General features: G+C 43.9%; 2 protein-coding genes across 2 annotated transcripts in view; both read left to right on the top strand.

Moving 5' to 3' along the window:
* Positions 1–596: 596 nt before the first annotated feature.
* LOC118119659 (ras-related protein Rap-2a) lies at positions 597–11,862 on the top strand. The gene is made up of 2 exons (XM_035173786.2): positions 597–1,595; positions 10,257–11,862. Exons 1-2 carry the CDS (start codon positions 1,282–1,284, stop codon positions 10,492–10,494), a joined length of 552 nt encoding a protein of 183 aa, XP_035029677.1. The 5' UTR covers positions 597–1,281; the 3' UTR covers positions 10,495–11,862.
* Positions 11,863–19,078: 7,216 nt separating this feature from the next.
* Positions 19,079–23,463, top strand: part of LOC118119957 (FERM, ARHGEF and pleckstrin domain-containing protein 1) — a 55,989-nt gene continuing 51,604 nt past the window's right edge. The window contains 2 exon segments of the mRNA XM_035174459.2: positions 19,079–19,571; positions 22,788–23,005. Of these exon segments, the coding sequence (XP_035030350.2) occupies positions 22,826–23,005 (180 nt within the window). The 5' untranslated portion in view covers positions 19,079–19,571; positions 22,788–22,825.

Genomic DNA, 23,463 nt, shown 5'->3' with positions numbered 1-23,463 from the left:
CTTGTACAAATAAACTCTATTTAGCTGATTATAACTTTAGTACTTATTTGTAGAGACAAATATAACCCATAAAAGTCATAAGAAATGCTCTTTTGATCTTGGCTATTGTAAACTTTTGGAAATAATAAAAGGAGAAGAAAACAAAGAAAAATGCTGGCAGATCATATTTATCTTTTATAAATTGCTTCATAAATTTAGATAAGTGATCACATTCAGGTCCTGTGTGACTCTAATTATAAGTGAAAGTATTTTTAAACATTATCCAGACGACAAACACACGTACTGTCTGTGTCATCAATAAATAATAAACCCCAGACAGATCTTTTGGACTCATTCGAACAGCAGCAGCAGCAACACACACAGAAAATGCTGCGTTACCATGGCAACATCATCCGGCGCATTATCCTCTTCTTGGATGTGCATTCTGGAGGCGCCGCTGTGATTGGACGAGCTCTCTTTGGATGTCACTGGGGCAACCGAATGATGGGAATTTTAACACATGAACGGAAACGCAGCCGCTGAACGTCAGCGTCTCTGCTCCCATTCAAGGCAGCGGGGAGCGGGGGGGCTGCCATTGGACAGCTCGCACATCCGTCCGCCCGAGGAGGGAGGGTGGTGGTGTTTTCTTTTTTTTTTTCTTCTTTCAGCCTCAGTACGGGAGCCGAGTGGGGACCGGCTGGTTACGCAGCGGCCGTGGGTCTCCACCCGAGAGTATGGCGGCTGGGATCGCGCAGGAGAGCGGGGGAGAGACGGAGACATGCTCGCGATGGTGAAAGGAGAAACAAAGAAAAACGCAAGTTGTTCCGAGCAGGTGTCCAGAGACTTTGACTTGTTGTTCCCGCGGAGGCCTCACCGGCTGCGGTTCATTGTCGGGTCGAAGCCCAGCGTCCTTTCTCCCCCTCGATGGAGCAAGTTTGTGACATTTTTCTCTCCTGATGCCCAGAGAGGAGTGAGGCTAAGCAGATGAGAACCGGTCCGGTCCACATCCTCGGCCGATATTCTCCTCCGCCTCCCCCGGTGCACGTTTGGGACGATCGCGGCGCTCGGATGCTCGTACAGCGGTCAGTGTCTGGCCTGCGTGGGGTAATTTCTACAATGAGACCCGTGTTGGGGGCACCGAGTCTTTGTGCTCTGCCGTAGCCAAGCAGCAAGGCGAGCGGGACCGTAGCGCGCGTTTCTTGACAGCCCGTCCGACATGGCACACGGGCGGTGATTGTTTTGGGTTCATTTCAATGACGCGCGGACTCTTGGCACCTTAACGACTCGAATTCAAAATCCACGATGCGCGAGTACAAAGTGGTGGTCCTGGGCAGCGGCGGGGTCGGGAAGTCCGCCCTCACCGTGCAGTTCGTCACCGGGACGTTCATCGAGAAGTACGACCCGACCATCGAGGATTTCTACCGCAAGGAGATCGAGGTGGACTCCTCGCCGTCGGTGCTGGAGATCCTGGACACCGCCGGCACCGAGCAGTTCGCCTCCATGCGGGACCTCTACATCAAAAACGGCCAGGGGTTCATACTGGTCTACAGCCTTGTCAACCAGCAGAGCTTCCAGGACATAAAGCCGATGAGGGATCAGATCATAAGAGTGAAAAGGTTGGTTTAAAAAATCAGCAGGAAAACCTATTGTGGCCAAGTAGTGGAGTGTATTGGATGCTGGAGCTTGTTCTCCGGGGCCCTGTAGTTGAGAGATGGGCCTCGGCCCTGCTGTGAGGACTGTGCTTGGATGGAGATGCTGTGTGTCTTCAGGGCAACACCGCACGCCTGTTCTATTTTGGTGTGCCAGGTCTCAGCCTCAGTGGTTGTTGGTAGGCAAATCTGCAGCCCCAGCATCTTTAGAAGTCATGTGTGGTCTCCAGAGCGTCCTCAAGTCTCCTGTAAGACTTTCTAATGTCCCAGTCTAGACGGCTACATCTTAGGGAGGACAGACACCAGCAGTGCTGACCCGCCGGCACCAGTGTGTCCTCCAGCCACAACGTGCTAGACGCCGCCTGTGATCTGTCAGTGTCTTCCTAGAGCCAGATGCTGCAACCTCAGTGAAACACCCGACCGGGGGGATACCCGGGATTCACTGCAGCGAGAGCTTCAAGGAGGCACAGCTCAAAAAACCCTGTAGGGGCTGGAGGCAGGGAGAGAGGCAGCTCACTGGCTTGAGCCCGGCTTCTGCTGAACGGGAGGCCATGTTTTTTAATTAACAAGCTGCCCAAGCTCTTTAGGAAGAGCAGCACAACTGAAAGTGTGAGATCGTCTGATGTCTGCTACACGGACGATCCCGATGTGAGGTCACCGGAGCGAGCGGCTGATTGATACAGGAGGTTAGCCGAGGCTGCTGCTGGGCTTCTGCCGTCATGATATTGGTGTTCCTGTAGCTCGGGGCCAATGTACTGCGCGGATACACTGTATTGTATTTTCACCTGATGACCCGGCACGATTGTATAAAACCCTAAATACACAGTGTCATGGTGGTTGGATAATCATCGGCGATCGGTTAGTTCCTGTTATATTGTGCGGGCAGCGTGCACTGAGCTGTGACTGTGTGGGTTCATCAGTCATGGTAGGTGTCAGTCGATGTGTTGCAGTCAATTCAGGGAGTCCAGTGGGCTCCGGGGACACAAAGCAGTGTGATGATGAAGCATATTAAAGTCAGTTTACACACACACACACTGTTTACAGGCGCAGGTAACGACTTCAGGTGAAGCCCAGCATACGGAGTGTGATCAAGGTGTAGCACGTTTTGCTGTTTTCGCAAGTTTCTGTCGTCTAAAAATACAATTTCAGTTTTTCCCTTTTCCACATGCACCTTACAAACAATCCTATAAATCTGTGGATGAAAGAATGAGGTCAACATGTTTCCCCCGTATGGGTTGAGAATGTGGAGAGGTACTTCCAGTCTACAGTGTGTGTCTGTGTGTGTGTGTGTGTGTGTGTGTTTGTGTGTGTGTGTTGAAGTCCCAATGGGGCCTTCATCCTGAAAACACACAAACCCGTAGGGATGAAAATTGAGGCCCCAACGGGTACAAACTGTTTTTTGACGATAAAGATTCAGTTTTCGTACGGGGTAGGGTTGAATTGAGTTCGGATGTGATGGTTAGGGTTAGGGGACAAGGGACTGCCTCATATAGAGCGCCCCCCTGGGGATAGTGTGTGTCGAAGTAGACATGTTTTTATATGTACATGTTTACATGTGTGCTCACACAGCAGATGCAGCCGGGCTGTTATGTAATTTCACACCGAACACTGTGTCTCCTGCTGCTGTATTACATTTTCAAAGAGGCGACAAATCAAAGTATTTCTAAGAGCTGATGTGTAAAATACCCCAGCATCCTCCATCTAACATCAGTTGACCGACCAGCCTGGCATCAAAAACATTTCATTGATCCTTTTTGTTCCAAGATAGGAAAAACTTAGCTTTATTCTGTTGTTTGTTTTAGCCTTTTCATACATACATGTAAGTTTTCAGTCACTAAAAGCTTCTGTTGACTGCAGGGGACGTCCTGAGAGGCTGTACATAGTAAACTCAACTCACACGGCAACAACAATAGAGACAAGGATTGACTAGAAATAGGAAAAATTCCCTCACGCCGACAAAGAAGCAGGAGGCTGAAAATGGGACAACAAATCTGACACAGAGCGAAAGATTTTAGGTCAAAAGACAATTTACAGACCACGTATTGTAAGTCTATTCTCTTCTTTCTATAACCATCAAAGATCAACACAGGAGACAATACATTTGACAGCCCTTTACCGTGACAATCCATAATTTAATTTATTGCTAAAGGTCAGAATAGCCACAAAATCACACAAACGATCACTTGTAACAGGGTGGAATTTTCCTTTAATATGTTTGAACTGCAGCTCTAGCAGTTACAAATGGCTGAGTTCGGTCCCTTTATTTTTAAAATGGGATTTTTTCCATGTGAACCCTCAGCAGTCAGACTGTTCGTTTACCTTAATCCCTTGTTATTGCTTGTCTTGCCTGTTCGTCCGTCCTCGCGGCAAAAACACTGGTGACCCATCATGTCCGTATCGGCATGCGCCCCGGTCAAAGGCACTGCGGTGCGTCACTCTCACTCTGACTCCTGTCAGCATCTATCAGTACCTGCTGTGAGTGGCAGAGACGGGCTTCGGCACAGAGGCCATGGGTGCACACGGTTACACCCTGGCCTGCCTGTTGTCTGCCGGCGACCTCGTCACTCCCCAGTTCAGCTGCCGGTAACTGTACGCCAGGGATACGTTGTGATTGGTGAATTCAGAAGCCTTTTCGATACAAGCACCATGGTGGGAGGTTAACAGACGAAGAAGGAGGGGAAATAATACCAAGATTTTACAATTGATGTTGTGCTGATGTTGTCAGCATCTCTTATGTACTAATGTCAATGTTGTGCCAAACTGTGGAGATTTCATTCAGGGCTTTTTCATGTGCCAAATGGCTGAAGAGATTAAGATCACTAACTGGAGGAGCAGCAATTCACCCAAACAGATCCTCTTTCATCTGTTTCTTTGCCTGTTGTGAAAACTGGACAGAAGAACTGAGCTGAAGTTCAGTGACTCAAATCAGAAACCTCAGTTAGTACACGTATTTGTCTTATAGCATGTACACAGTGTTCCCACTGATGTAGTGTGTGGATTTCGACCGTGTACTCATGTACTCCGTCAGAATGTCCATGAAGAGAGTCCACGGTGGGTCTGCCTGATTTGTTTCATTATATTTAGCTAAACTGCTAAATAAAGCCGGTGAACAAGTCAAACATCACCTTTGATGTATTATGATTGTCACAGTGAACAAGTTGCCATGGAAGCGTTAGCGTTTAGCACTCTGCGTCTCTAGCTTCATACCTTTTAAGAACTTGTTGATGTTTCTAACGGCCCCATTCTATTTGAAGGAAGCAAAAATGATGATGGCAACTGATGACGATTGTTGTCTGCTAAAATATCTATTGCCTATATTTTTGCTCACTTGTTTGAACAATGACAGTTTTACTTTCGGGTTTGTGCCCTCGTGTCCTTCCTTGACAAGTTTGAAAATACCAATTTGTTGAACTATTCCTTTCGTGCAAAGTGGCTACTTTCAGCTTGTTAAAGCCACAAAGCAAGAGTTCAGTGAACTTCAGTGTCCTCCCCAGTCACCAGATCTGAGTCCAATAAAAAAACAAAGTGATGTGGTAGAATGGGAGATTCCCAGTATGAATGTCAAGCTGACAAATCCGAAGAAAATTGCAATCGAGTCAACATGAAGCAAAATCTCAAAGGAATGACTCAAACATCTTGTGAAATCCATGACAGGAAGAACTGAGGCTGTTTAGACAGGGGGGGGGACTACCCAGTAGAACCGTGGTGTTCCTAATAAAGTGCTCAGTGAGTGTAAATGCTGAAGACAACAAACTGAAACATTGCACTGTATGGTGGTCTAATTTAAATTGAAATCCTAGTCTCTCTGATATTAGGCTGGTGGTCAGACTAGTGTCAATACTGGAATAAGATCCTCAGTGTAAAGTTTTATTTTCAGTGGAGGATGTGGAACGAGTCACTCGGGCCACATTTCTCTATTGAACTTGTGAATGAGTCTGTGAACTGTTAAAAGCTTATTCCACTCCTTTCTCACCACCGTCTTATGGAAAGGGAGTCTGAACTCATTTTTGATGCAGTGTGCACTTTGAATTTCAGATTTTCAGCCTTGGACTTTGTTCAGTAAGGGGAGGAATTTGTTTCAGACAGCATAATTACCCCCAGGGAGATGGCAGCCGGCTGTATTGTTGCTGTAATACATTTGATCCAAGGATGACTGTACAGTGTGTCGGGTTCAGTTCTCATCTATCTCGTCCATTTTGACATTTCATGGCCGGTGAATAGCATCACGGTTTGAGGGTAACGTGAAGTAGGGAATTAGTTCTTATAACCTTCAGAGAATCTAAAAGAGACTTGAAGTTTAATTTTAAATAGCAGAAATCTTTATGTGGTTGTCGTAGCCTGTTTCTAAAAGACTACCCAGAAGTCCCTTTCTGATCTTTCCGAGTTTTTCTTTCTGCTCTCTGACTCAGCTGAATTCTTTCCTCTGGCTGAACTGAAGACCTCCCTCAAAAGGGCCGTTGGGAAAAGGCCCATTCGCTCCCTCCCTCGTCCTGACGACGTTGGCTGGAGTCAAATTCAGAGACTCGTGGGCCGCCGGGCTCGGCCGTCCGTCAGCAAGGCCTCAGTGAGTTGATGCATCATGCATTATAGATAAGGTGTATCTGGGTGAGCTCAGATGGGTGTTTGCACTCAGAGTGCTCCAGCGCCGTCTCCGTCAGGCTCACGAGCCGAGGGCTAAAGCGTGACACGTTGCTTGAGCTGTTTGTGTCACGGCACTAACACGACCCGACTCGGTTATTCATTTTGTCGTTTTGCGGCTGGTGTCTACGACCACATAACCTGCTCTGTGTGTGTTCTGTGTTACGGACGAGCCCGGCCCGCTTGCATCAGCCACCGTTGGGTCCAGACACAGTGTGGCCGACACCCTCTATCACCGAGGCCAGGGGAGCCTCGGTATCTGTGGCAGCCACCATCTCACACCTCGTGGGACTGCCGGTTTCCTCCTCTGTTATTATGACTATATATAGAAACTCGCCTTTGCTACCAGATGTCTTTGTGCTTCTGCTCCTGCTATGATGAGGCCTGAATGAGCAGCTTAACTCAACTACAGCCGACCAAACCAAAAGAGTGTCTGGACTGACTTTACTGGAATTCCTCCTGCTGTGAGCAATTAGTCAATTAATTGATTAGTCAGTAGAGAGACAATTAGCATCATCAAGTATTTTGATGATTGGTTAATCACTGGAATGATTATAACAAAAAAAATTAAAATTCACAAGTTCTAGCTTCAAAAATGGAATGTATTTGGCTTTAACATCTATGAATTATTGCCTAGGCAAATTATGTAAATGTTTAAAGTCTCGCAATATTGAAGGAAGTGATTTCTTTGGAACTGCACCACAATTTGACCCATACGACGTCCTCCCACCAAGTTTTGTGAATATCTTTTTTTGCGTAATCTTGCTCACAAACAAAAACCCAACCATCCAAAACACAAATTGACGAGGGTAGGGGGGCATAATCTCCTTAGCGGAAAATGTATTGGTTAGTCAATAGACAGAAAATTATCACCGGGTATTTTGATGACTAGTTAATCATTAGGAGGATTTTTTCTGTTAAAAATGTCAAAAATTCACTGGTTTTATCTTCACAAACTGAATGTATTTGGATTTTTTACTACTTTGTACTAAACTAATTGGTTCTACAAATTCTGCAGACCAAACTAATAATAGAGAAGAAGATGGCAGATTCATTAATGAAGAAACTCATATTTGGTGTCAGCCCCTTGTTAAATTTATGCTAATAATGATGATTCACTTTTTAGCCCGTGCTCCATACACAGAGTTCAGGTACTAACCAACTTGAACTGGGTTTTTTCCTATAACAAGAGACATTTGGGGCAGGAAAGTGAAAGCTGCTATGAAACAGCATGTGATGGTAGATAATACATGAGGTAGTTAGTTGACCACCGGCTTCCGCAAGAGATTTAAAGTGGGAGATTTGAGTTAAAACCACTTTGTGGGGCAGGAAAGACAGAAACCAAATGGTACCATTACCCCACCTAAACCCAGAGCCCCCTGTGGCGTCTCCTGAATGGGAACAGCTATAAAAGTGAAGGTTCTGGCTTTCAATCTGCTCACCGACATCTATGTTTAAGGTTTTTTTCAGTGACGGTGGAAAGGGAATATAAAGTTCTGGGCGAGAGCTGCCTACCACCAGCTAGAAGTGGTCCGAAAATAGTCGGGAAAATCACGTCCTTACTGTTTTTTATTGACCCCAGGAATGCAGTGAATGAGACTTGGCTGCTGTACTTTCTCATACAAGTTATCTTTGAAGCTCAAGGGCAACACACAGAGGAACCTCTGAGATCATCTCCTAAATCCTGGTTGCTCCTTCTCGGCTGGTGAGCCAATCCTGGGAGCAGGACGGGATTGTGATTAAAGTTCACTCTGTATAATATATTCATGACTAGATCAAAGTTGGCTTCCTATTCTCGGGCAAGTTTAAGCTTATTTAATGCTGAAACCTGCAGCCCCTGGCCTGTAAGCAGGGCTCAAGTATGAAGTATGAAACTTACGTCTTCTCTCCAGTGTTACTCATTCCCCATGTATACCTGTTACCATAGCGATTTAGGATCCCCTCTATAAATAATTAGGAGCATGTATCAAAGAGTAAGGACAGTATTTTAAAACCCCTAATGATGTTGGTGGGTGTTCGGGGGGGCAATAACTGGTTAGATGTGACAACGTGGCTCGGTGTCGTGGTCAGAGACATTTAAACTCAAACGATGGCTCCCACAGATGGAACCCGCTCCCTCGCTCACCTCATACCGATAAGGATGAAAGAAATAACCTGTTGTTCACCAAAGGATGTGAATACGCACAGTGTGTTATCTCTGTGATGTGTTTGATCTTTGTTTCTCCTCTGATATGTACAAACGGCCTCAGAGGCTAACCATGTTCCCTGATATAAAAACCGATGTCGCGATTATATCAGTGAAACAACATCCCAGTTGTTCCTCTAAATAATTAGAGTGCAGAAGTCTATTGAGTTCAACTGACCGTCTGCTGTGGCTGCAGTTCCTCAGAGATATGTTGTGACCCAGCTCCACAGCACGGAGCTCAAAGCTCAAAAGATTATGGTCACTTCCTGCGCTCTGACCCTCCGGGGGCTCAAGGTTATATTATACTACTCATTCCTGTTGTCTGCGAGGTCAAGGTTTAGACTTAAGCCGTTTTCAGACACAGACTCAGGAAAATGTCCGGAGAATTGGGTCTGGGCCTTTGCCTTTCACCGATGAAGAACTCAGCAGGAGATTCTGCACAACAGGAAAATCTTCAGACCACTCAGACCGAGTCTTTTGTCGTCCCTGCAACTTGTTGGTACTTTGTCACCAAAAGCTCTTGAATCTTTTTACAAGTTGACACCTTTGTCTGCGTCTTCTACGTGTATAACTGACATATTTTTATCCTTCCAGTTTCGCATCCAACATTGTCCCGCTGTATTCTCACTGTGGGCTCACTCAGACGTTTTACTAGGGGGCTGGCAGGAAAGGTTCTGGGAAATGTCCAGAACAAACTGACTTGAACATATACGATCTCACATACTGCCCCACCAGAAGATTTCAGGACTTCAGTGCATATCTAAAAACAGCTCTGGTGTATACACGAGGCAGGGTGGGTGGTTTGAAGGCTCAGCACTAAGTGCCTCGCAGCAAGAAGGTGCCGTCCTGGTTCTTTATGTGGAAAGCTGCCTCCCACAGTCAGAGACCAGTCAAAATAGAAACATTTATTTCCGTTTTGGACATGGATCCACCCACAGGGAGCCCACATTTTGCACCCAGCTGAGCTTTTTGGAAATACTTTACCAAGCGGGTGATTTTTGAAACAGCCGGGGCTGATTTCATGGTGTGAAACAGCAGAGGAAACAACGCTGGGATGTGATTGTCAACCTTTGCTAAGAACAGCAATTTCACTGCCAATTCTCTCTGTGGTTACTTATTTGTCTATTCTCAACACTTTGAGTTTCGCAAATAAGGGGGGGGGCCTTCCTCCTGCAGTCCAAAGACATTTAGATTGAGGTCGGGTTAGTTGGTGATTCTAAACTGACCATAGTCTCTGTGCGTTGGTCCTGTCATACGCTGGCGACCTGTCCAGGGTGCACCCCGCCTCTCACCCAATGTCAGCTGGGATTGGCTCTAGTCCCTCTGCGATCCTCAGAGGATGAGCGGTACACAGTAGATGGATGGTTGCTCAGATTAAGGGGAATTAATGTCTAACCTGTAATGATCGGGACCCGGTCAGGTTGCCTCCCTGCCTTCTAGCCCCAAAATGCCCGGCTCACCTAAACAAAGGAAAGCAGGTCAAGAAAATTCTGAAATGAGGTTATGCTGTGTGTTTTAGCAGTGTCGTCCTTTTTCAGTCGGTTTTAATACAAAGTGAAAATTACGGATAATGAAATAATATCATTAACTAAAGGATTTCCTCATGCAAATAGTAAAGGTTCGTGCAGCAGTGCAATTAAAACCTTCTGAAGCATGAAGCGAGTGTCATTGTTGCCAAGTTCTGAAAGAGTAATTGCCTGTTTAACTGTGAAGGCATGAAAAGAAACGCGCTGATTGATTCCATTACTGCTCCTCAGCACCAGCTTTTAATTCTGTCGTATTCACGCTTCTGTTTCTGCCCCCAGGTACGAGAAGGTCCCCGTCATCCTGGTGGGGAACAAGGTGGACCTGGAGAGCGAGAGGGAGGTCTCGTCCAGCGAGGGCCAGGCGCTGGCCGAGGAGTGGGGCTGCCCGTTCATGGAGACGTCGGCCAAGAGCAAAACCATGGTAGACGAACTGTTCGCTGAGATTGTTCGGCAGATGGACTACGCTGCCCAGCCGGACAAGGATGACCCCTGCTGCTCCTCTTGCAATATACAATAGCCCCGGGGGCCTCGAGGAAAAAAGGGCCAGGGAAAAAAAGTCTACTTAGAGGAAGCTGCTACGACAACGCAGCAGAGAGACACACACGCTCAGACATGCACATGCCAATTAAACGGAAGTTGAATCCATGGTTGAACGCAATGGAGGTTAACTCTACGGAGCGTACAATCTGCAGTGACATGATTAATAATGACGACATGTGAGTAATGAATATGTTTTGAATGAGGAATGCTGCAAGAGAAATTGACAAACAACAAAAAGGAACATGCCCTCGCCTTATTTTACTCTCTTTAGTTGTTTGTTTTTACCCTTTCATCAGCAAAGAATCCCCTGTCAGGATCTCTGCACTTAAACAATGTGATAAGAATGAGTTTTTTTTTCCCAGGTTTCGTCTGTTTCGCACAAAACACCAAGATGCATTTTCTTTTTGTGACCATGAGTAGCTACTGTAAACTGACCCTATAACAGATTTCTGGGATGTTTTTCAAATACGGAGGAGTGTTTTTAATTTGCAGTATGTAAAATATGAGTTTCTATTCATCATAGGGCTGAACCAAAGAGGTGAAATGAAAGCACCTCCACTGTCTTATATATATATTTTTTCTTCCTCAGCCGTTAAAAAAAAAAGGAAATGGAGAGAAAAAGGTAGATGAGTCAGTGTCTTTCTTGAAACATTAAATTCTTTCCTTTTTTTTTCTCACTTTTGAGATTTAATAGTAGGACTCTAGGACGTCTCTTCCAGCAGATTGCAACAAAGAGTTCATCTTGTCAGTGTTTGATTCTCTCTACGGACGATCTCTCCAAACTCCTTTCACAGCATTTAAAGTGAAGCTGCCAACACTTGCCATACGTAACATATTTCTTTTTGTTTCTCCTCCAGTGTCAGTATGAGCTGAGCTGCTGAAGAGTTTCATTCTTTACGTGCTCAGAGTATTCCAGTCCATAGTAAGAACTAGTGACGACAAAGGCCGTGATCCTGAGAATAATAAATGGTAGTGTAAATATTTTGTATTGAAAGTGCCAGCTCCTGTGAAGACACTGACTCAACACGTGGAATTGTCAACTGTATGCATGGCTAGTAAACAAAACAAAAAAAAAGGACTCTAATCGTTTGAGATTAACATAGGCTGTGGAAACGTGCAAACCAAACACATACACGTCTGGATCTGGACATTGTCTCAACTGTACATCTACGTTGCCGCGGGAACCTGACTCTCCCCGTGTGGCCATTTTCATTGTTGATTTTATATTTTTTTATGTGACCATTTACTCTTTATTCCCTCTCTGAATGGTGACACTGTTACATTTGACACCTAAACAATAAAAGTGCGTTCAACACTCAACCAAGCCTGCCAGGCTTAAAGTGAAGGATTGGTTCATCTCTATGTTCTGTGACTCAAACTGATTATTTTCCGCTGCTCTTTCTCTACACTACACACTAATTATGTGGACATTTCTTTTATATTTCACAGAGGCTTTACCAGATTTGTTTGTAGCTTTTTCAGTGAAAAGAAATTTACATTTGGACAAAAGACGTATCTGCCGAGGGAAAAGGAGAACAGCAACAACAATTACAAAGTCAGAATTAAAAAAAATAAAAAGGAAGTTCCTATGGTTGTCTGTTCTATTAGGTTTTTATTACAGTGAGAATCCAGAGGGGTTTCTATTCTAGCTTTTCAGATTTTGCACCCAGATGTTACAAACGTCTCAGGAAACGATTAATCATCTGTGCTAAAGATAACTCATCTGTTTTCAGCTAATAGACCACAGCTCCTGTGAGACTCTTAAAGTGACTAAAACTCATGGGAGAGGCCATGAAAATCCAGATTTACTGTCCACTAGAATATGAACAAACATCCTGGTTCTTTTCTCCTTTTTTAGAAAATACACTTAAAGACAAAAATCCTCTGAGGAAATAGATTGTGGACGTCACAGGAACAGCTTGGAAAGGGGGGGGATGGGAAAACTGACACAGCAATGCAAATTTTATCTTGACTTTCAATTGATATACTTTCTGTTAACAGTGCACTTCTATCTGAACAATGTTTTCACCCAAAAAATCAGGAACAGCTTCATCAACGGACTTTAAATGAACTGTACTGTGTCCAGTAAGATTGGACAGGATTTTCTGTTGCTTTGTGTATTCACTGTTTTAACCCATGTCCAGATTAATATATTAGAGCAGGGAATATGGTAACACTTGACTTCTGTTTAGAATCTCCAAATAAAGACATAATAATTTTTTATATAATTGCACATAGCACATAGAAACACTGTTGTTTCATTATATGTAATATACACAAATTATCAGCAGTTATAATTCCTCCTTTGAATCCATATTTTATATTAATACAACTGTGTTTTACTATTTTATCATTCAATAGCTGTTTATACATATGACTCCAGTTTAGGGTTGTTATTATACTCTGATTATTTACATTCCTGCACACTGTCTCATCTGCTTACAACTACATTCTAGTGTGTTATAAACCATCTATCAAATATATCTATGCTACTTATAAATGTCATAAGACATAATGGCATAAAACAAAATGTCGGCCTTGAGAGTTTGTTAATTTCCGTCCAGTACAGCCTTGTATCTTGTTTTCTACGCATCATGATTTTAAACTTAAGTTTCAAAGAGCTGAATGTTGTGTAGATAAGTTTTGCCGATGCACCTGAATATACTAATGAATGAAAACTATTGAGACCACAGTTTTATGACCAGGATAGAAACAAATTTATTGATATATCATGAATTATCGCAATAGACTAATTGTTTATATAATGGATGTTGTAGATACAGATTGTTTGAGGATAGATAGAATTCCTTGGAGCTGTTTGCTTGAATTTGGTAACTGCTTTTGAGCTATTTTTAAATGTTATAAACACATAAACAGAATAATTCAATCAAGTGCTGGTAAAGTGCAGGCGATGTCACAAACATTAAAAATAAAGAAGGGGCTTAAACACACATAAAATAACTCTAAATCAACTCAAGCTTATCATTTATTGATGCATTTTTTTAAGTGAAGTGCAAACTGCATTTGCAAAAGTGTATTTTTTATCAACCTCACCCTACGAGCTTTTTTTTTTTAAGACAGAATATTTGTACCAAACTTTTAACTCTCTCAGCCTGTAATTTAAAGTTAGATCGCTGAATCTGATGAAACACAGAACACACTAACTCTGTGCTATCCAGAAATGGGAGAACATAAAGCATATTTAGTGAATGTATCATGGATTTGGAGTTAATCCCTCATGTCAGGGAGGGTGAGGAAACCAAAAATTAGATTCAAAGACAAAATCATTTTCGGAGATTATTTAAAAAAAAAGTTGGAGTCTCTATGTTTTGTTTCTTTTTCTCTGGTTTGCCTTTGGACTAGTTTTAGAGATAGTTTTGAATCGCTGATGCAGAGTGGAAATGGCCTGATTGGGGGTAAAAAAAAAAAGTCAGTTAATAGATCCGGAGATGTGTGTGCCAGCTTCTCCTCTGAGGCGCCTGTCAACATCAACCTCCAGCCACCTGATGAGAGCGGACTGGTGAAGAGCGTGTGTGTGTGTGTGTGTGTGTGTGTGTGTGTGTGTGTGTGTGTGTGTGTGTGTGTGTGTGTGTGTGTGTGTGTGTGTGTGTGTGTGGTGTGTTTATGCTCATGCTTTCCTGCTCGCTGAGGTGCTTTATCCACCCTGATGAGACAGAACCCGATGGTGAGGGGTCTCAGTGGGGTTCATTAGGAGCCAGCATCCCTGTGGCATCACTCAGTCTTGAGCAGCATAATGTGTTTGTGGTAAATGTGGCACCTTGTTGACCAGTGAGAGAGATTTAATGAGAATGGATTACCAGATGCTTTACAGGAATCAGCCTAATAGCTGTGCAGCCTTATCTCCTGGGCTGTTTCTCCTCTTTTTTTTTATGTGCTCTTCACTTCCCCTCTTTCCTGAAGTCCTTGCAAAGTCATATCAAGAACAACTTTCAAAGAATGCCATGCTAGGTAGCATCGTGAGATTCTGAATCCTCAGCAGGGAACAGGCTGTAAAATAGAAAGAAAGTCAGCTTGAAAACAACCCCTGGGGGTTCCACAGTGCCAGTATATGAATAAAATAGGGGCTGACTCATCGTTACCTGTTCTCGACTCAGAGGCAGACGTTGCGGCCGTGACACAACACATCGTGTTTGTTCCAGCCGAGATCCTCTACTTCAATATGTCAAATGTCAAGAGGAAAGTGGGAGCTGCATGAATCACAACAACACCCTCACCCACAGTGCTACAGACTGCAGCCTGGGGGTGTCCATGAGGGAGCCCATGACAAAAGGGTGCATGTCAACCTTGTGCACTTTTACTCCAGGAGACGAAAGACCACGAGGCCGTCGTCCTGAGGACTGGAGGAACCTGGCGTCCCAGGGGGTTCGGGGATGAAGGGGATTCCAGTGCACAAACCAAACAAAGGAGCCTTTAAATTACTTTAATCCTCTCATTGATCAGTGGAGCATTAAAGTCTCAATGGTCCAGACGGAGGCTGAAATGTGGAGGACAAAGGCCTTTGTACCTTTGCAGCAGAGAGATAATGTGGAAATCAATAGAGTGGAATGTGAAGAGGCGAATGTTTTCACACATTATATCGTCATGTTTAAGGTATTGTCACTGTGATAATGTTCATGTCTGCCTATAGGAGTTGGCAACACAAGACGACGTGCTTGTGGCAGAACGCAGAGAGGGACAACAGTATTTATTTCCTGTGCTGTACCTTCGCTGGAAGTCACCAACACTGAAGAAAGCCGAACTGTTATCAGCCCACACGCTCAACCCCCCTCTGAGGCTTGAACAAACAGGACGGCCGTCAGAAAGCCTAATAACTGGGTGTCATGGCAACCTGATGGCAACATGAGTTGTCAATTTCACAGTCCAATTTGCGGCTGTAACAGAGTAACACAGTAACACAGTAACACACACACACACGCACACACACACACACACACTTTTTTTTTTAAGTAAGCTGGAAAAAATATAGTAGTTTTTTTTTACTGACCCTTTAGGTCTTGTAAATGTGTTGTAGCCACATTAAGGTTGTAAAACTGAAATCTCTGCTCAATGTTTTAGAGAAATCACAAGCTACAAAGGGAATGCACTGGGTATAAAGGGAACAGGAAACAGCCCATACAAATTAGAATGGTAGTAAAGCACATACCTCCGCCAAGGCCCAACAGTCCCCTTGAATTCAATCAAGCTGCACTGAAGTGTTCTCACTCATAGGTATCAGTCTCCTTAATAAGCCTGATGGTTTTCATCAAGATCCATGATTTATTCACTAGAAATTGGCAAAAATGTCACAATGTTAAAGATAAGTGATATAGAAAATTCCTGGATCTGTCTGTTTATTTGGATCTGCCCCAAAATTTAATGGGTTATTTTCTTGCCCGTCCCCCACCACTCCATCAAGTTACAAGGAAATCAGTTCGCTAGCTTTTGTGTTGCAAAATCCTGCTAGAAATCGGACCATAAATGAACAGACATCAATCGAAACATATTCTTCTTCGCAGAGGTTATAATGTAGTTCATCTGTGCGCTAAATCCAATTTTAGAGGTTCAGTGTGTAAAATTTAGTGACATCTAGTGGTGAAGCTGCATGTTGCAGCTCAATACCCCTCACCTCACCCCCCCTTTCCAAACATGAAAGAGAACCTGTGGTAGCCTTCAGTTGTCATAACAACTCAAAAGGTGTTTAGTCTGTTCAGTTTGGGCTACTGTAAAAAACATGAAGGCCTCCGTAGAGAGGACCCACTCCTGATGTAAATATAAAGTATTTAAATATAAATAGGCCATTCTAGGGTGAAGAAAACAATAATTCACACAATTTAGATGAAATACACTAGAGAAAACATCACTAGGATTATTTTATTTCACTTTCTGCCAATAGATCCCTTTCACCTAAATCTTACACACTGAACCTTTAAGGACTCCTCATGTTATTGTGTGTTCATCGATGACTCCCTCCTACATCCCTTGTGCTTATTGTAAAATGTTTAGTGGTCAAACTTCTTCTTTTGTAAGGTTGTACAGTTTAATTAAAAATCTCCACTCCCTCGTTTCCTATGTTCTGTTCTCCAACCTGAATTGGAGAAAACCCTGTTTAATAAGAAACCCTCAGGAAGGCAGAAAAGCTGTGAGGGAGTAATTCACAGTTTTGTGTAAAAACGTCTCTGATGGGTATTTGTTTGTTGCACTTACATCTTGGTAATTGTGGTGGAATTGTTCTCACAGACTCGAGGCCCCAAGCTTTACCATCTGTGTCTATTACGAAGTCATCTGACGCTATGAAGTGAAATACTAATTAGATGGATTTAGACAACAGCGAAAGGATTTTGTGTATTCCTGTACACGGGATCAGAGAAAATACTCACAAGCTGACAACAAGAAAAAAAACATGTGACTGAGCTATTAATACATCAAAATAAAAGATAAAGTAGTGTTTGAGAAACACAACCAAATATACAGTAGTGTACATGTTTGATAACAAGGAATCCCCACTGTGTGTTTCCCTGGAGGAAACCATATCTATCCCAGCTTATACAAACCTACACATCTTTCATTGGGGCAATGGATGAGAACAGTTTATCTTTTCCTGTTCTATTTTTCTTTCTGTCTTTCTTTAATGGAGCATGTGATGAGTCCCCCCTGCTGGTTTCCTCCTCTAGTTGAGGAGGGGGTCTCAGCAGGAGCTCCACAGCGCTCATGTCAAAGCGGAGGAAATTTTCTTTCCTGAATCTTGGACGTTCTCTTTGTAGAGAAACAGCTTCCCTCCCTCTGTTTGATCAGATATAACATCCACCCTCCTCTACATGTCAGTTACTGCATGTTTCCAGGGATGAGTTCACCTCTGCTGCCAAACACGGTCAAGTATCCGTCCTGGACACCTAAATCTAAAAGACCTTCACTGAAGACTGTATATGTCCGACCTTTCATTTCACATGATGATTGAATGAATGAGATAAATGTAAAAAATCTAAAAGATGTAGTGTAAATGAATGGTGTCCATGGTGACTCTTCACACTGACCTTATTACATAACTGGATGAGGGGTCACTGAGAACGTGGCACAAAATCTTAAATACATACATAACTGATCTAAAACAGAATTGTCTCTTGCTTGTTTCCTTTTTCTCTCTTTGCCTCAGTCCCAAGTCAGCGCCCCCCGCAGGCCTCCGAAGCTGCCAGGACACAGAGTGTGAGTTCTGCTCCTCCAGTCCCACATCACGAAGGTGGAGGAGACTTCTCTTCCTGTCGGTGAGAAAGAAGGTGGACAGGCAGAAGACATGAAATAGAGACAAGGGGAAAAAGAAAAGCTCCAGCTTTCCACCACACAGCTCGTCTTTCATCCCCGTCCCTTCATGCAGCTACTTACATGGAGGAGTGGGCGATGTGGAGGCGCCAGTCACAGCCAGAGCCCCAGGCCACCAGCCATGAAAAAGCACAACCAGGGAATAGCAACTGAGCCACAGGAGGAGATGAGCTGTACATCTGTATGGTTACATAATTCAGACTAAAACAGTTCAAATATCAATTGATCAATCCAGGATTGGTGCCTGCAGGGGGGTGGCCAGCTCTGACATATCCCCCCAAAAATCAGTTTGCCTCCCTGGAATATAGATTAGTACATTCACTTAAGAACTGTATGATTTGAAATACTTGTACATTACTTGAGTGTTTTCATTCTATTCTACCCCAATACATATCAGTGGAAACACTGTTCTTTTTACAGCACCACGTTTACTTGACACCTTTTAACATGATAGTATTTTTTTCATACAATTTTACGTAAATACATTTGTTACTCTAATAAAACACAACATATTGTTGAAGTTTAAACCAGTGGTTTCCAATTCTTCAGATAAAATCAGTGTCTAATTGGAGTCTGTATGAGATGTTAGCAGCAGTTTATTCTCTAAACTCCCCAGATGGTTTAATTAAACAATTGTTTGGGACAAATAATAAAAGTAATTATCCAGCAATTCACCTACACACAAACATTTAAGATTGATTGATTGATTCATTGGATATTCGTGCGAATCCCATTTTATCTGCATAGGTTTTCTTTTCCTCCCACAGGCCAAACTCATGCAGATTGGACTTTAAATATGGTTTCATAAGAGGACTGTTGGGCCTTGGTGGGGGTGCCTCCCCTGAGGGACATTCTAGTTCTACAATGTGGTATTGTAACTTTTATTTAAGCAGGATTTTAATAATAATACTAGTAGTAATAATATTAATACTAATACTACTAATAATAGTAGTAGTAATGATAATAATAATAAAAATAATGATCATTTTTATTAGTAGTATTATGAACATTATTCTTGTTGTAATTATTACTATTATGAGCATTACTATTATTATTACGATCATAATTATTTTTATTGTTAAGATTATGAAGGTGATTATTATTGTTGTTGTTATTATTATTATTATTATTATTATTATTATTATTATTATTGGGACTAGAGTTGTTCCTGCAGCCGCCGCTGGATGGTGCTGTTGCTCCATGTGTCTCCCCGGTGCAGCTGAGCAGAAGGTGGAGGTGCTGCACCTCCTTCATTGTCTGAGCGGAGGCACCGGGAGTGGATCCGCCGCTCGCCTCACTCTAATCCCGTCTCTCTGCACGGCTCACACGCTCAGTCGTCCGCCATGGCGACCGCAGAAAGCCTCCTCCTCCTCCTCCTCCTCCTCTCCTGCACCATCTGAAAAACTCCTCCGGGATCCTTCATTCCTCCTCCTCTCTTCTCTGGACGTGGATGTGACTTCTTCCCGCAGCTCGGACGCACAAACGCGTGGATATTAAAAGAAAAAAAGCCGCATTTGAGGAGAAGAGTGTTGAAGAATCGCGCAGCCAAGTCCTCCTCTCTCTCGCCCCTGCTCGTGTGCTCCTGACGGGGAAGTGATTCAACTTGTTTGAGGAGATTAGGGATAAGTCCCGGGAGTATCTTTGCCCTGTTGTTTCTTGTGATCCTGTGGATTTCGAAGGAGGGGGACACAACTATCACCCTGTGTGTGTGTGAGTGTGTGGAGACATCTACATTGTGCAGTAAGTAAGTGTCCTGTGTGTCCTTGCATTGCACATGACTGATCTCACACAGGCGGTGGATGTGCGCGCTGCGGTGGTTGGTTGAAAAAAGCTTTAATGTCGTCAGGAAACGTGCATTTAAAAATAAAATATTTACATATATGTGACAGTGTGGTTTCCAGAGGCTGCTCAGGTGAGTGCATGCATCAGTGCGTTAATGTCACGTCTCCTGTTCCGGCTGGTAATGTCCTGCAGGATTACAGCAGCCTGCTCTATTAACCTACATTATACGAGTGGCGAGAGCACCTCGGTGCCCAGCCACTGTGTGAGGCGAGGATTCACCCATTTTCACCCCAGGCATGTTCCCCAGAGGCTGAACCCTGGTGGCTGTCATTCCTCTTCCCTCCCATGCACACATGTCACGCTGCCAACAATCCACTGGGAACCTGTATTGATTCACGCAACGCCAGCCACACCCAGGTGTCAGTGTCTGTGGGCTGCAGAGGGAAATCAGATTTAGTTTTTGGAGGTTTGCCTGCAGGTAGAGAGACAGCTGCCTGGATCAGCCCCCCCCCCCCCAGCCCAGCCTCTGGCCCTTCAGCTGTCACTAAAGGATTCCAGCTGCTGCAGCACTGGGCCTTCATTGAGGGGGCCCTGTGTGCCCCGTGCACACAGAGGAGCCACTGTTGCGAGCCTGTGACCCAGCAGTCCCAGCCCCTTGTTGCACTCTTGTGGGGAATTTCAAGCAAACAAGTTCAAAAGCAGGGCAGGTTTACCAGGAGGAACACTCAGGGGTCTGTAACTGTCCCTCCTGGTATTGCAGCCATGCTGGGGGGGAGGCTGCTATGTTGTATGTCACACCCAGTGAACAAGGTGCCAGCTGTACGACTGGTGCCTTATTTGTGTGTTTGTTTGCACCAGAGCTACCTATTCAGAGGTGCACGCAGACCCAGGCTCTTGACTAGTTGATTCACGATCCCCTGGTGCAGGGGAGGGGACATGTGGGCTGAAATAATCACTGTCTACTCTTTCACCGGCCTCTGTTTCACTGCTGCTTTGTTTGAAGGGTGTCCAGTTACGTGGCGTGCAGGTCATATAAGGCATGGGTTTACAGCCTGCACAAGAGACACTTGCCAATAATCAAGGGCCACGGAGTGATGACTGTGTCGGGATCAAATGTCGCAAACGACTGGGCCGTGAATTGAAAAATCAGCCTCTTTTCCACTCACGCCCCCGGTGACAGCATCGAGGTCTGGTTTCCATCAACCCAAGGGAGTGTGAGTGTGCACTTCAGCTGGAAAACTCCAACATCTCGCACCCACCGCGCCGTGATGACAGTGCTCAGGCAGGTGCAAATAGTGAAATATGCTCTCTGAGCTCAGCGGCTTTACGGTCGGGGTCGAACAACTTCTAAAGTTACAAAGGAGATCACAAAAACTGAAAGTAAAACGTTCAACCATTCGTGTAATTAAAACTCGTATTACACATTTCATGATTAGTTAAATGACAGATTGTCCGTTCATTTGTGAGTTGATTGAAGGAGAATCATTTTGATAATCAAGGGAAAATGCCAAACATATGCATTTTTTTTTGTTTGCAAGACTAATTGACGAATGAATGAAAATGATCATTCATTGCAACCCCACTCCAGCTGCAGTGTTTTACTGGAACCTTTCAGGGAGCCTCTCCTACGAGCATCAGACAAACCATCATCACACTAACTGTCCTCGGCCTATTTTCCCCGTGCACTTAGACGGATTGCATTATCCACTCCTTCTCCAAATGCCTTATTCAGCTCTCAGCTTAAACTTGGCAGCAGTCACTCACCTCTGCGGTGGCTGAACAACTGCCCACTGGCTCCACTACCCCGATGAACCACTTGGTGAGGTCTCAGGATGACATCAGCCCTGCTGGAATGTGCAATGAAAAGAGAATTAAGCAGGACAGCACGGCCTGGAGGGATCTGGCTGTGGATACATGGGGGGGAGTGGAGAGTGTCCTGCTCACGTGTCAACCCACAACGAATGAGTCCTTGACTCTGTCCCAACAGTCCTCCACCTGAGACAAACACAGGCGCTGTGTGACTGTGCAGATCGGTCCACCTTGGCCTCTAATGGAATATTAGATGGGACTGTCCATAGCTGGAAGTGAAAGGGCAGTGATTCCCTATATCTTTTATCAGATGTATACCTACAGTTGTGTCAGATAAACCTTTTATTTATTTATTTATTTCTAACATCAATCCATTACTTTGAGCTGATTTACATTATCTATTACTCAAAGCAAACAATTTCAGTAGTTTTTGTATTAGTTTTAGCTGTAGATAGCAACATTTACCATTTAGCTATATTTTAATTTTAGTGAATTATTTAAATGATGGCCTTCTTTAAGAGAGCTTTTTAAACCATGTATCCATTATCTTTGGGATTTTGGATCTTCTGTCAAACTGTTTATTCCATGTATCCCTTAGTTTAAAGCTACTGTTTGTCCTTTGGTTAACTCTGATCAATATCCGTCAGCTTTCTATTTCAACCATTATCCATTCTGTCTAGCCAACTGTATAGACCTGTCAGTCTGAATGTAAATCAATATGTGGATACAAGTAAAATAAATGTAGGTGGGCTCAAGTCACAGAGGAATCTAAATACAGTAGTTCGTATTCTCTGTTAATGCATTTTACACGTGGTCTTTAATTAGTCCAATTTACCGCTCAGTCAGTTCACATTAGAAATTTGACATTTCCCCTTGAGACCTGTTAAAACTAAATATGTCTGTGACACTGTGCGTCTTTGGCCCTAATGCCTTGCTTTTACGACTTCCCAAATCAATTGTGATCGTATTGACTCTTTGATTTTACACTCTGGCCCCGTGACTCGTTTGTCAAATCAAATTATGCCTCCCCGATTTCTGCTTTGAAACCAAGAACACGCTTGGATCTTTCTTTCTTTTTTTTTTTTACAGTAATTGGTTCTCCCACAGGCAGGAATTATCAGCCATTAGTGGGGAACGTGCAAATACTGCGTTTGCAATTACTCTGTTGGTGTGACACACAGGGTGGTGCAGCCTTGTCCTCTGGGCCCCGATGGATTCATTGTATTTCACCTTCTGCACCATTGATGCTCTGTTAGAGGAGGTTTCTTACTACTGGGTTCATTTTTACTGCATTTTTGTGTCTTCTTGTGCAGGTGATTGAGTGTGTGAACACATTTCTGTATCTCTGACTTTATGTTGTCTCAGCTTCTCTGCAGGCCGGGCAGTGAGCAGTGCAGTGTACCATGGTAGAGCCTGACCCAGAACAAATGGCGTCTGGAGCAGGGCAGCGTCTCGGAGCCCCAGAGACCCTTGGCATCAGCACGTTGGACCCCGGGCACAGACCCCCGGCCATGCCCGCCGGACGACACGTTACCATCAGGGTCCGTATGCTGGACGACACAGAGGAGCTCTTTGACATCTCGGTGAGTTGTTATTGCTTTCTCGGCCAAGCCTGTTATCTCAGTGGGAATACTAATGCCAGAAGGTGACTTTTCATTATTGCACAATGGCCAAGAAGCTTTTCCCATTTTCGTCATAGCAGCAGCAGAAGCAGTCTGGTAACAGGTTGGCATGGCAACTGCATGATGGTGAATACATGGATGAGAATAGAATCTTTCTCATAATATCGAGGTTCTTCCAGTTTATTGTGGTTGTATATTCTGATAATTGCATTTAAATATCCCAAACAATCTTAAACTTGTGCCTCTGCTATTGCAACTCAAGTTTTCTTCCCCTGTGACCTCCTGAAAACCTTGGAAAGATTTTCCTTGGAAACCTTGGACAAGACCCACAACAATTCTTAAAATATCTTTTGAAGAAGTCGGTTTGCTTTTTGAATTCCATTCATACTGTCAGAATACCGAGGATTAACTTTCTCATC

This window comes from Hippoglossus stenolepis, chromosome 13, assembly GCF_022539355.2.
Source record: "Hippoglossus stenolepis isolate QCI-W04-F060 chromosome 13, HSTE1.2, whole genome shotgun sequence".
Taxonomy (NCBI): domain Eukaryota; kingdom Metazoa; phylum Chordata; class Actinopteri; order Pleuronectiformes; family Pleuronectidae; genus Hippoglossus; species Hippoglossus stenolepis.
This window is presented reverse-complemented; position numbering and strand designations above follow the sequence as displayed.